Source organism: Canis aureus, chromosome 1, assembly GCF_053574225.1.
Source record: "Canis aureus isolate CA01 chromosome 1, VMU_Caureus_v.1.0, whole genome shotgun sequence".
In the NCBI taxonomy this organism is placed as follows: domain Eukaryota; kingdom Metazoa; phylum Chordata; class Mammalia; order Carnivora; family Canidae; genus Canis; species Canis aureus.
Window position 1 is genome coordinate 109,545,498 of NC_135611.1, and position 13,259 is coordinate 109,558,756.

Here is a 13,259-nt window from a genome sequence, read left to right on the forward strand (position 1 = left end):
CTTGCAACATTTTGATCTTGATCACAGAATTTTTTTTTCCCTGGTATTCTTTAAGTTTTGCCCCTGAGGCCAGTGTCTTACTCACTTCACCTTGGTCCCTGCTCTGCTGCGCTGTCACCCCCTCAGAGGTCTTCTGACCACCCTAAGTAGCATCCCTGCTCTCCCAGATCCACTTCCTTAACTCCTTATCCACGCTTGATTGACATGATGCACACACTCACTTCTTTGCCTGTTTACTGTGTTTCTTTCACTAGATGTCAGTTCCCAGTTGTGTCCTCGGGGCCTGGCACAGAGTAAACACTCAGGAAGTATGTGTTAAGCGGTAGATTCAATTTGAGTGAAGAACTGAGAATAATAATGTTTTTTCCTCGAAAGCAAATGGGTCCATCTTGGTCCGGGGTCCACGACGGCTTTGCAGAGGAAGGAGGTGGGCTGAGATCATCGGGAGGCTGAGGAGGGAGTTGGCAGGAAGGGGTGGAGAGCAGGGAGGACGGTGTTCTGGGAAGGGACAGCCCAGCACAAGGACTGAGGGGGGTGGGCCTCTGGGGGGCAGGAAGGTGGGGTGGGGGGCGCAGGGGGAAGGGAAGGCCCCCTGGGAGGGGGTGGGCAGACTGAAGTGGGGGGAGCTTTCGTCTAAGGGATCTGGGGAGCCCTGGAAGATGTTAAGGGAAGGGGTGGCCAGGCCAGATCTATTTTGAAAAGCTTCCTCTTGCTGCCTGAGGAATTGGACGCAAGGCTGGAAGGACAGACATCTAGGTGAGGTTCACGCACAGGATGGTGGCAGGAAACGTGGAGTGGCCAGACTCGAGAGCTCCGTGGAAGGGAAGGGGGACTTTGGAGTTGGTCCGGGTTGATGGGAAAGGGAGAGGGACACGTGGAGGACTCCAGGGTTTCTGGCTCGTAGGGGACAGCTACGGAGAAATGGGTCGGGCGTTTGGCTGTGGGTGTCACAGGCAGGTGGATGAGCGTGGGGTTTGGGGCAGGGGTCTGGGCCGGAGAGGCAGGTGGGAGGGCTCGGCTTACAGATGGAGAATCAAGTCAAGGGCGAGGTTGAGACCGAGACCACTGTGGTCTACAAGCCGAGGATCTACCATGTTCAAGGTAGCTTGGGAGGACCCCCCCCACCCCGGGGAGGCGAGGGGAGTCCCAGGCCCTGTCCCCGGAAGCTCTCCACTTGGGTGGATGGCGGCTGAGAGGTGCAAGTATCCATGTACACATGACCCGAACATCCAGGGTAGAGAAAAAGACGGGCTAATGCCAGAATGCATATGCTCAACTGTACACTGTAAAGAATTAAAAAAAAAAAAAAAAAAAAAAAAGGATGATGCCTAAAACATTTGTGGGGAGTCACATGAATCCCCCAGGGCAAGCAGATAATAGATGGCTATGGGATTCTAGAATTTCTAGAGGAAGGAGAGCTTGGAGGGGCGAGGAAGGATCTGATGGATGGAGCTGACGTTGGGGGCAGGTGGACGGCAGGAATTCCAGGCAGAGGGAGCAGCACAAGCGAGGCCCTGGCTGAGGGGAGCAACCCCTCGGACGCTGGGGATCTGCGGGGAGGAGTGCGGGAGCGGGGTGGGGTGGGGTGGTGGATCCAGTGAGCGCCTCAGTGACCACGCAGCCAGGAGCCCGGTGACTGGAGCGACTGCCGGGCAGGCTGGTGGTCCCGAGCCCCACGAGCCCCTCTGCCACAGGCCAGGAAGGGGGAGGCGTCTGCCAAGGGTAATGCGAAGCTAGGTCTTCCTTCTGGAACTTTGGGGTGTGAAGACAGATGGGCTGGCGCTGGACTGGGGGCAGGGAGGCCATTTAGGGTGTGGGGTTGCCTGTCAAGAGTCCAGGCGAGCTGGAATTAGGGCCTGTGCCAGAAGGAAGCACTGGGGACAGGAAGGTCATGGCTGCAAGGGGACCTAGGGAGCCTTGAAGGGAGGTGGGGAGCAGGCTGAGTCTGGCTGAGGTTGTGTCCTCAGGGCCTGGCACAGCCCTCCTCTGGGAGGCAGCCATCTCGGGAAGCCTGAATGAAGGTGGTTAACAGAGGAGAACATGTCAGGGTCACCCAGAAAGTAACCCCTAGCACCGCTAGCGTGGCCTGGGAAACTGGGTTTGGGTGGGGGTGAAAAAGAAAGGGCAGGGCAGGAGCTGCTGACCGTGGTGTCACATACTGGGTCCCTGTGGCCACAGGGGTTTGTGCACCATGCTTTGGCTGAGCCCAAGCAGCAGTCACCCCCCAACGCAAATACTCTCTCCTGGGGATGCTCTGGGGTCCTGGTGCCCTGTGGCCAGAGAACTGACACCTCCTGCTTGCTGGGCCTTGGCCACAGCTTCTGAGGAGGAGCTGGTATCCCCGAGGGGGCCTGAGGCTGTGCCAGCTGTGGGGAGGGTGCTCAGGGCCCTGGCAGGAGGGGCCACCTTCATCTCTCTCAGGTTTGGTTTTTTACAAGATTGATTTATTAACTATGATACATATCACATAAGGCCTTTTCAGTTTTTTACACCATTCCCATTGAGACGAGTACAATACTTGGTAGCAAATACATGATTTTAAAAAACAAAACCAAACAAAACCACCTCAGCCAGAGATGCTTCAGCCTTAGTCAATGGCTGACCATGCACTAAATCAGGTTGGAGCCTCAAAAAAACCTTTTTTTTTTTTTTTTTTTTTTTTTTTTTTTTAAAAAGGTCTGGAAATTAAGCAAACATTCCTAACACCAACTAGAGGATGTCCTGGTTAGAGCCCCTAAAATACAAAGAAATAATTGTTATACTTTCTTTACATACAGTTCTCCACTTTTGCTGCAAAACAGAAATTTAGGCACACGGCCAGACTACTAACACATATCAATACCATTAATATGCTTTTTTCTCAGGAAACTCAAAATATTTGTTAATTCAACATATATAAAGATCATTTAACATGTGAAAATACAAGTACCAGAAAAATAAGCTGGCAGCAGCACTATTCCAAATTTTCAAACAAGTTTTATTCCCATACAATTCAGAGATTTTTTTTTTTTTTATGTACACAGGGAACAGGAATTTTTATGCAAACAATAATTTAGGCCCTGTCTTGACTACATGAAAGTGTAACATCCCCGCTGCAGGCGTAGACCGGGCTCCCCAGGAGGGAAGGATCCTTCCTGGGCCAAGAGAATGGCCCGGGACAGAGCGGCCTTCCCCTTCCCCATCACCCCCCTCTCCGGTGTCGTCGCCAGTGGTCCCAGATGTGACTCGGTTGGTCCTTTCACCTAAGCACAAACGAGTGGCTTGAACCTGCCAAGCAACAGGAGAGCAGCTCCTTGTCCATCGTCTGTGGAGTCAGCAAGGCCCGGGAGCGAGTGCGGTGCCGGCTGTCCCCGTCCCCAGGGCACACTGCACCCACTGCACAGGACTGCAGAGCCCAGCCCCTCAAAAGACGCCCAAGTACTCGGGGCTCCTTTCTCTTGGAGGGACAGCGGCTGGGCAGAGCCCTCGGCGGCAGCAAGCCGGTGTGTCCGCTCCTTTCTCGGAAACCCAAGCATGGCCGTCCTTGCAGGAGTGGGAAGCGGGCACAGGGGAACGGGGCTTTTACCAATGCAGTGTGGTTTCCAAGTTTTGGGGCTGAGGCTGAACTGCTCTCCCGAGACCAGGGGCTCAGGGCCCCCGGTGTAGGGCCCGGGGAAGGCGAGCACCCCGGGCCCCTTCTGGCCAGCCCGCTGCTCCTCTGATGTCACCTTCTCCCCACCTGGCCAAGACCAACAACTTCTGCTGGAAGAATCACACCCGGCAGCACACTTCCTGCCTTGCAGCAGGAAGACCAGGGGTGGAAGCAGGGTGTAGAACACAGGAAACAGTGCGGAGTATTTCTCAGCACCCCAGAACGTCAAGTGAGGGGAAGGACAACTTGATCAAGGGCAAGAATAAGTGTGCCGTGCGTGATCCCCAATACGCAACACAGCCAAGAATTCAGGGCGAATCCACAAGCTGCACCTCTCGCCCTCGGACCCCTTCCTCTATGGAAGCAGCAGAGCCGGAGCCGGAGCCGGAGCCAGCCTTATGATCACAACCAAGGGCTATTCATTTCCACCAAATACAGCAACTGATGTCTTGCGGAAGCCAGACACCGGCCGGAGAGCGCTCCCGGGCAAACCGCTACTCAGCTGTGGGGCAGGGAACAAACCCCACACCTCTGCCGATCTGCTCACCCACCTTGGCCACGGCTAATGCCGGCCATTCCCTCAATTCCAGACCTGCGGTGCCCTTCGCATGAGAATCATCTGTGAAAGCACTTTCCAGAGCCTCACACGCTGGATGACCTCGACAGGTGGGCAGCATTCCATTTATAGCAGCGCACCCCAACACCAGCCCAGGCCTGGCTCTGCAGCCCCCATCCGAGCGCCCATTTGGTCTTGCGCTGAAGCCAGGGCCCACTACCACCACCAGTGACAACGCCGGCCCAGAATGACAGACATGCCCCAGTCTGAGTCAGCCTGGAGAAGCAGAAAACTAGAAGCTAGACTTGACAGAAGAAATGGAAATAAGAGGAACCTGACGCTTCCTGTCCACTGTGGGTCTTTTGGGGCATAAGCCACCAGTACTCCCTGCACCCTTTTAAAGCCTTGGCAAGACACTGGGAATGGCCACTTAAGGGGTTCCCTTGGATCCCCTGGGGAAGCCTGGCTCCCGCGAGGGTGAGGGCAGGACACTGGTGTCCCTCCTCAGTGGGACGCCCCTGACCTCACACCCAGAAAAGTAGCCATCACACATCTGTACGCTCTCAGGGATGGAGGGAGCTTGTCCAGGTCTGGGTGCACAGCCAGGTTGGCAGGTGATGTGGGGGGCAGCCCCATGTGCCAGCACAAAGGCAGTGGTGGGGGGAACTGGTGGTGGGGACAGGCTTTTCAGTTCACACAAGGGATGGTGGCCACCCTCACCCAACACCCCGAGGGACTGCCTTGGACCGGGTAGGTGAATATGATCCAGAAAAAGGCAGAGATTAATTCAATGGAGGGATTTCCTCACCTACCTGGGATACAGAGTGAAGGGGGCTGGAGAGCCGGGGCCATGCCTGCCAACCCGTAACCTTCCAACCGACCCTGACCTAGTACATCAGGCAGAGCCACCAGAGAGGAGACCCCCTCACCCAACATTTACATAAACATTCATGTACCTTAGGTTTGTTTTTTGACTAGTGTTCTTAAAAAGAGGTGGTAAAACTTGCAGGGACAGTTTTTTTTCCAAGCACCTTATTTTGCCGTACAAGAACTATTAACAGTAAGGTATCCAGCTTATCCAGAGGAAGAAGTCGGTGAGCGAAGGGCCTCCCCTCCCCTCCGGCGGGCCCACAGCGAGAGTTGGGCTGGAGGCTGATCCGAGGCAGCTCTCAGTCAGGCCACTTGGCTGAGGGGACCCAGGGCATCGTCGAATCTACCACAGGCATTGCTTCTTAAAGTGCAAAGAGACCCAGAGGCTGTGTGGCCAGCAGGGCCCCGGAGCCCAGGCCCAGGCCACCTCCATGTCAGGCTTCCCCGCTGCAGGGACCACAGCACGGCCACGAGGGGTGGGAGGGCAGCCAGGATTGGTAGCAGCCTTCACACGATTGTGGCATCTGAGGGACAGTGGGGCATGCAAAGGGTTCTCCTGGGGTCAGCAGGAAGGCCGGGAAGTGGAGGTGAAGGCCATTTCCTAGGGGGCGGCCATGGGGCTGACAGGCAGGGACAGCACCCTCCTCATGACTGACTGCTGCTGGGCCTTTCGCTCCTCTGGGCCCTCCCAGTCCTGGGAGCACAAAGGATGTCCCTGTGTAGGAACCAGCAGACCACACTCCACCACACAGCACCCACCTCCCACAAACACCCCTGGGCTCGTGGTGTTCTGCGGTCCAAGATGAAAATGACTGCTTTAACACCAAACACACTAACCGAACCCCAGGTATACCCAGCGTCCCCCACGCCCCCACCCTAGCTGTGCCCTCACCAACAGGCACAACCATGTGCACGCACACACACATACCCACCCACCCAGAGTAGTGTTTCCATAGCACTGTAGTGTGTTCCAAGGCAGGCCAGGATCCAGGCTGGTCTCCCAAGCTCTTTCCACCAAGGGCTTCAAGTGTCTTCTTGGGGAAAGGGGATCTGGTGACAAGACATGAGTGGGACCCCAACAGCCTCTCTGGCAAGCACTGGTGGGCATCCTTGTTTCGCTGTTACAGAGACAAGGGCCATGTGCCACTTGCTTGCCTCTCTGAGGTGGGAGGAGGGCTCAATCTTGAGGTCTGTAGTTTCTTCTTCTTTCTTTTGTAAATTACTGGAGGGTTTTTTCCCCATGTTTCTTCCAGTGTTGTTTTAAAGGGCATGTTATCCCCAAAGCCTGGGAAGTAGGAGGGGGTATGTGGGAAGTAGGTGGGGAGCCACACACTCTTGGTCCAGGCACAGAGCTGCCCTCCCTGCCCCGACCTGCTGGGCCAGCCCCCTCAGCACTGTACCTTGGGTCGACAGAGCTGTGGCCTGTGTGTTTCCGAGGAGGCTGCTGGACAGAGGCTCCCCTAGAGGGGGTGGGGGTGCAGATATGGAAGGTGGGAGGAGACAGACAACAGGGATGGGAACTGTTCTCTGTAGGGGCCGTGGCCCCGCCCCTGGGGCGGCCCAAATCTCAGAACCTCCTCCCATTGGCAGAGGCTAGGGCTCTGTCCCAGCAGTGGTTAGATGCCCCTGGATGCCCCGAGGCTGCTGTGCGTGGGCAGGTGATCTGGGGAGCTATGAGCATGTGGAGGGCCACTGCCTGGCCAGTTCAGTCCTCAAAAGGGTCCAAGTCAAAGGGCAGGGTGTTCCCTGGCTGCTGCCTGCAAATAGCTCCAGGTCTGCAGCGTTGGGTTCAGGGAGCCTGATAGCCCAGCCCACGGTGGACTGGGGCTGATGTTACTGCTGAGGTCTTGAGAAGGTAACAGGGGAGAGGGATCACTCTCCCCACCCACACCCCAGTGGACCTGGTTTTGCTCAAAGCCAAATGTTGCCCCATGGAAGAGAGAAGGTCTCCTTTTGCCCCAGGCCTTGGTGGCTCACAGCGTGTGTTCAGCTTGAAGCTGGGAGGGGAGCAGGGCCTGCATGGGGGACTGGGGGGTGGGTGGTGGTGACTGGGGAGGTGATGGCTGACTCGTGACAGGTGTGGAGGTGAGGAAGGGGACAGTGGAAGCCACGGCAGAGGGGGAGCTGGGCGTGGCCCCGGGAGGCTCACTGATGGGCCGATTGTGGAAGAAGAAGGGGCACTGCTGGATGAAGAGCTCAATGATTGTCTGGTAGGTCCGCGTGGCTGTGAGGGCATCCATGGTGCTGAAGTCGGGTCTCATCAAGGTGGGCCAGAAGCAGATGGAGAGGTTCTCACTGGTCATGAGATTCACCTTGTTGTTGTGGCTGACTCTGTGGGGGACACCAAACTCAGCGTCAGAGCTCCATAGGGCAGACGGCTCTGGATGAGGCTCTCGGCCAGCAGGGCCCCTGCTCTGTCCCATGTGTGCTCATGGCCAATGTCATCCCAACTGCTTTCCCTGCCTGCCCATTCACAACCTGAAAATAGAAAAGGTCCAGCCTGGAAGTTGAGGCCTGAGACCCTCTATGGCCAGTCCTCTGCTCCAGTGTTGCCACCGGGCCAGCCCGAGGTCTTGGCTCATGGGATGCCCTCCACAAACCCAGTGGGTAGACCGTCTGGCTCAGGGACTCTCATCCAGTGAAATGTGTGATGCTGCTCTGGGTGTACACAGAGGCAGTGAGGATATCCTGAACTAGAACTCCACAAAACACCACTCTGCTGAGAGGAATAGGTCTGCCTAGAAAACCAACCTATTCTGTCTGTGCAGAAATCCAAGATACGGTCTGTTAACAGGCTTCCTGCCCACAGCTCCTGTACTTACTGAACAGTTTGAGTTTCTTCACCACACACCTGTCTTGCCCAGTGTTTTGTTACAGACAGAAGAGGACTCTGGGCATGCTCAGGGCCACTTGGACCCCTCGGATAGAACCAGCATGGAAATGTGAGGAGAAGCCAAGAGGCCAGGATACTCTTTGGTGAGCCAGGTGTGCCCCCACTGAGGAGGTGGACCAGCATCCCTTCAAGGGCCAGGCTGAGAACACAGCCTGGAGCAGTTGCATTCTGCTGTTAGCTGGCCCTCACTGGCAGTTTTGGAAAGAGGGAAGACCAAATAGCAAGCCCTGCAACATACTTGTTCAGGTGAGAGATGACGTATTTGAAGACTTCGTGGTTTTCCTTTGGAAATTTCTTGAGTACCTCCTTAAGGGCATGTAACTTCTGCTCCCGGTCATTGATTTCTGAGGAAAGAGAAAAACCAAAGATTCTTGTGGCCATGGCTGGTGGATGTTATGGGTTCAAGACAGATACTGGTCCTGGACAGGTGGTGAGACTAGTGAGGTGGTGAGACTAGGGGCGCAGCCCAGGGCTTTTTGACAAGGTCAACCCAGTCTTTCCCCCCAAAGCCGGTGCCCAAGGCGGACACACCTGGCGGTGGCACCAACCCAGAGCCAGACCTACCTCTGGATCCCAGGCTCCTGCTGAAGGGGAGCTCTGTGTGCCTCGGGCTTCCTGGCCCCCACCACCCGAGATTCAAGGATCCACAAAGACACCGCCATAAAGAACACCATTCTTTGCTCATCCGGTTGCCCGTGGAGACAGGCATCCCAATGCAGAAAGCCTGCGTGCTTCCTGACCAGATGAGTGAGCGCTGCCACCCGCCCACGCCAACAGACTGTCTAGGGAGGGAGTTTGTCACAAGACCAGGGCTCTGTCCTTTTCCTAGAGATACAAGGACCCTCTACACATCTCCCCATTGGAGGAGCTGATGGAAACAGTGAAGGAATTCTCATGCAGTTCATCAAAGGGACTACGCATCCCCTTCCCCCACTACCGCCCACACGTTGTCCATCATGGAATCCTAATGTAGCTGGAGCATGAAAACAAGCTATCTCGAATAAGTGCTTATCCACAGCAGGCCTGGTTCAGTTAGTCTTTGCCATCCTATGAGGCAGGGGCTTCTCCCCCTATTGGGAGATAAGGAATGTGAGTCCCAGAGAGGTAGCAGAGCTTGAATCAAACCCCACTGATTGGCTGCAGAGCGTGACTGGGGACCATCGTACTTGCTCTCTGGGGTGTCAGCTGCCCTTTCCCTTAACTTGTCTTGGCTGGAAGAGCCAGCCCAGATTCCTATAAGCGAGAAAGATCTTCCTATGGCTACTTCTTAGAGCTAAAGGTGGTACCTAGGACCCAGAAAAGCCGCAGTAGGATCCAGGAAGAGATAACAGCTATCCCACACTTATGGTTGTGGGGGTGGGAGGATGGTGGATTGCTAAAAAAAAAAATTATGAAGGTTTCCTATTGATTTGGGGGCACAGACTTCTTTGCAGTGGATATAAGCGCTAGAGCCTCTCCCCAAATATGCTGCACACAACTCTGGCTACAACTTCCGGAGGTTTGCGAGTTACCCAAAACTCATCGTGTTCCTTAGAAAGCCTATGGCTTCCAAGTTAAGAACCTCTACAGTAAAAAAAAAAACAAAAAAACCTCTACAGTAGGCAACGTGCCTCTAGAGTCATGGTCTGGGGAAGCACAGGAGCCTGGCTGAGCTAGACTAGGAAGGACAGGCAGAGCTTGAATGGCCAGGGAGGGATGGCAAAGTGCAGGGAGGAAAGGCTGTGCGGCAGGTCAGAGCCCAAGCCCAACCCCTACCCATGTGGTCCTGGGTCCGAATTCTGTCTTGGACACCAGCTAGCTGTGTGATCCAGAGTGTATGCTCTGGTCTGTCTAAGGGGCTGGTGTCGGTGATATCACATGGTGAGAGAAGAAGCTCACAAGTGGACACACAGTCAGCACCTGGAGGCAGTCTGAGGGGCAGGAAGCAGTGGGAAGGGAGGCCACAGAGATGGGTAGGGTTGGAGCCACCTGGAGCTTTTGCTGGCAGGCTCATGGGCACAAAACCTAGTGAATCTTTTTTTTTTTTTTTAAGATTTTATTTATTTGTTCATGAGAGACAGAGAGAGAGATGGAGAGAGGCAGAGGCACAGGCAGAGGGAGAAGCAGGCTCCATGCAAGGAGCCCGACATGGGACTGGATCCTGGGTCTCCAAGATCACGCCCTGGACTGAAGGCGGTGCTAAACTGCTGAGCCACCCGGGCTGCCCACCTAGTGAATCTTTTGACTCAAGAGTGGGGCCTGAGGGTGCCTCAGTGGCTCAGTCAGTTAAGCATCTGCCTTGGGCTCAGGGTCCTGGAATGGAGCCCTGCATCGGGCTCCCAGGTCAGCAGGGAGTCTGAGTCTCTCTCTCCCTCTGCTGCTTCCCCTGCTCCCCACTCTCTTTCTGTCAAAGAAAGAGATAGATTTTTTTTTTTAAAGATTTTATTTACTTATTCATGAGACACAAGGAGAGAGAGAGAGAGAGAGAGAGAGGCAGAGACACAGGCAGAGGGAGAACGGGCTCCATGCAGGGAGCCCGATGTGGGACTCGATCCGGGGTCTCCAGGATCAGGCCCTGGGCTGAAGGCGGTGCTAAATCGCTGAGCCACCGGGTGCCCCCCTTTTTTAAAAAGATTTTATTTATTTATTCATGAGAGAGAGAGAGAGAGAGAGAGAGGCAGAGACAGAGGCAAAGGGAGAAACAGGCTCCATGCAGGGAGCCTGACGTGGGACTCGATCCTGGGACTCCAGGATCACTCCCTGGGCTGAAAGCGGCACTAAACCACTGAGCCACCTGGGCTGCCCCCCCTCCCTTTTTAAAGATTTTATTTATTTATTCATGAGAGACACAGACACAGGCAGAGGGAGAAGCAGAATCCACGCAGGGAGCCTGACGTAGGACTTGATCCCAGGTCTCCAGGATCACGCCCTGGGTCAAAGGTGGCGCTAAATCTCTGAGCCACCTGGGCTGTCCGAAAGAAATAAAATCTTAAAAAAAAAAAATAGTGGGAATTGATAAAAATAGCGTTTCAGTAACAGCTGTCTAGTAGAAAATGACTAAAAAACCACAAGAACTCATTAGGTGGGGCCATTATCACCTTCACTGCTCTGCACCCAAGGTTTATTTTAAGGATTCAACCTCGGAGAATACACTTTCTCCCAGGCCTTGAGTTTCAAAGATTTTTACTGTTAAACTTCAGTACAGTTTACTTGAAATAAGTGTACACTGCTCTCATCAGGAGGAGTGACTGTCTTTGGCACCTGAGAATCATGTGGCAGGCTCAGAATCTCCCTTAGTAATCACAACCCCTCCCAGATGTGAGCTCGGCACAGGGGCACAGGTCTCTCCCAGGCTGTGCGTCTTCATCAGGCATTCGACCCCTGGGGCGCCTGCACCCAAAAGTGGGCCTACCTCATCCTCCTGGCTAGAGGCAGGAAGTGGGGCTGGCAATGACCAGGGCCTGTCCTCCATGGAGCCACAAGAATGCTTGCTGCCTCTGTCTTCCTTGAGAGGAGGAGGAGGGATCAGAGATGGGAGCACCAGGACCATGTGGATATTGCTCACACGCTGTCCTCACGGATGCTGGTCTGCCTCTCCACGTGGTGCTGCAGCCAGGTGCCCAGCGCCAGGACCTGGATGTTATGTCTCTCCCTCCTTTCTGCAGCCAGCTTTGAGCTCAAGATGCTCAGGAATGCTGAGGAGCATAAGTTTGGCCTGAGGGGGCGGGGCAGGGGAGGAACCCCAGGAGAGCAAGAGGAAGCTTCTCAGTGAGGCCAACCTTCCCTCTGCCTCATGTAAAACATGGCCCATCTTGTTGACTGGACTTCGCTCACCTCCTCCCTCAAGCAAGCAAACCCTCTCTTGGGTACTTGGGACAACAGCGATTTCTTACCTCTGGACAGTGCCAGAGCACTCAGGGGACAACTTCAGAGTTGTTCTTTTTACAGCCCTCACCACACTGGGCTCATCCTACATGCTGGGTGAGAGAATGCCAGGAGGCAGTGCCAAGGATGAAAGATGGGTGAGGGGGAAGGCAGGTGGGCACAGGCTGGTCCAGCACATCTGCTCTGGGTCCCCTGCCTCCTGTCACGCTGTGGGGCTCTCCAGCTCCAGTGATCCTCTTTGAAGGAACTGGTGGAATGGCGAGGGCACCTCTAGAGAGCCAGGGCCTCTCCAGCTAACACACCGTAGTTGTGAAATTAGGTCTCAGTCAACTGAGATAGCAAAACAGGTTCGGGAAAGGCATTTGCAGGCCAGCCGAACCAAGACAAAACCTAGATACAGACCAGGCAACTCAGAACTCATTCAGAACAAATACGCCAAGAACTCAGGATGAAGGGGAGGCCAGAACTTAGAAATCAGCTTGCCTCACCCCTCACAGCATACAGATAAACAGGCAAGTTGCCGTCAGGGTTCTTGATCTGAAACACTATTTTTTGCCCTGGCTGTGCCACTCTGCTGCCACCTTTAGCTCAAGACATCAGACTCAGGCTAGGATCTGCTGCCACCTAACTCAGTGCCTGGAGGAAAACCTCTGATGGCCTTTGACTATCTCACACACATGGACCACCAGAAAAGGAAAAGCCTGGGTCAAGGTCACATTACCCTCTCAGTGATGCATGCTGGCAGACACAGCATGCACCTCCCACCTCTCCCTCAGGTGCTAAAAGAGTCCAAGGCCAAGATTTCACTCTGCTGGGCCTGGAATGGAAGATTCTGGGTGTCTTTCTAGGGAGGCATGACCTTGCACTAACCCATTCTTTGCCTTTTACCCCACCAGACTGAGGCAAGGAGCACACACTCATTTGTCCACTGTCACCTGCCCTGTCCAATAAAAGGCCTGGTACATATCAGCATGGGAGTGATGAACACTCCCGTGACCTTAAGCAGTTACCTCGACAGACAAATGGAAGCAGGATCCCAGAATTAGTTTATCACATCTAGCTGTAAGGTTTCCCACCTCTCAGTGGGAATGGTAAGCTGGTGAGCTGGTAACCTGAACCACTTGGGTCACATATCCCTTTGACAAGCTGATGAAAGCTACTGGTCTTCTCTGTGGACTAAACTGCATATATGGAGCTAGATATGCAGCTATGGGGCTAATGAGGCCCTGGAGTCAAAGGTCCTTAGGCTCAGGACCTCTGGACTGAGACAGAGTGAGCTCTGGGACCCCTTCAGGCACAAAAGACATAGGATGGGGCCTGGCGGGGGTGGGGGGGACTGGCTGGACTGGAGTGATTCCACTCAGGTGGTAGGGTTGGGGCTGTCGTCAGAGGAGAAGATGTGGGGAAAAAATAAATGGTAGTAGTTTGTGAAGGCTGAGGTGAGG

General features: G+C 54.6%; 1 protein-coding gene across 2 annotated transcripts in view; it reads right to left on the reverse strand.

Moving 5' to 3' along the window:
- Nucleotides 1-6,885: 6,885 nt before the first annotated feature.
- ARHGAP35 (Rho GTPase activating protein 35) overlaps nt 6,886-13,259 on the reverse strand; it is a 129,622-nt gene continuing 123,248 nt past the window's right edge. The window contains exons 6-8 of one of the 2 annotated variants that reach the window (XR_013352035.1): nt 11,342-11,624; nt 8,189-8,294; nt 7,363-7,388 (exon numbers count right to left, since the gene is read on the reverse strand). Coding sequence is in view for 1 of the 2 variants with exons in the window: in XM_077847535.1 (XP_077703661.1) it covers nt 7,031-7,388; nt 8,189-8,294 (464 nt within the window). In the remaining variant the exon portion in view is untranslated. Of the gene's footprint in view, nt 7,389-8,188; nt 8,295-11,341; nt 11,625-13,259 lie in introns of both variants that reach the window. The other variant, XM_077847535.1, reaches the window with a different exon arrangement.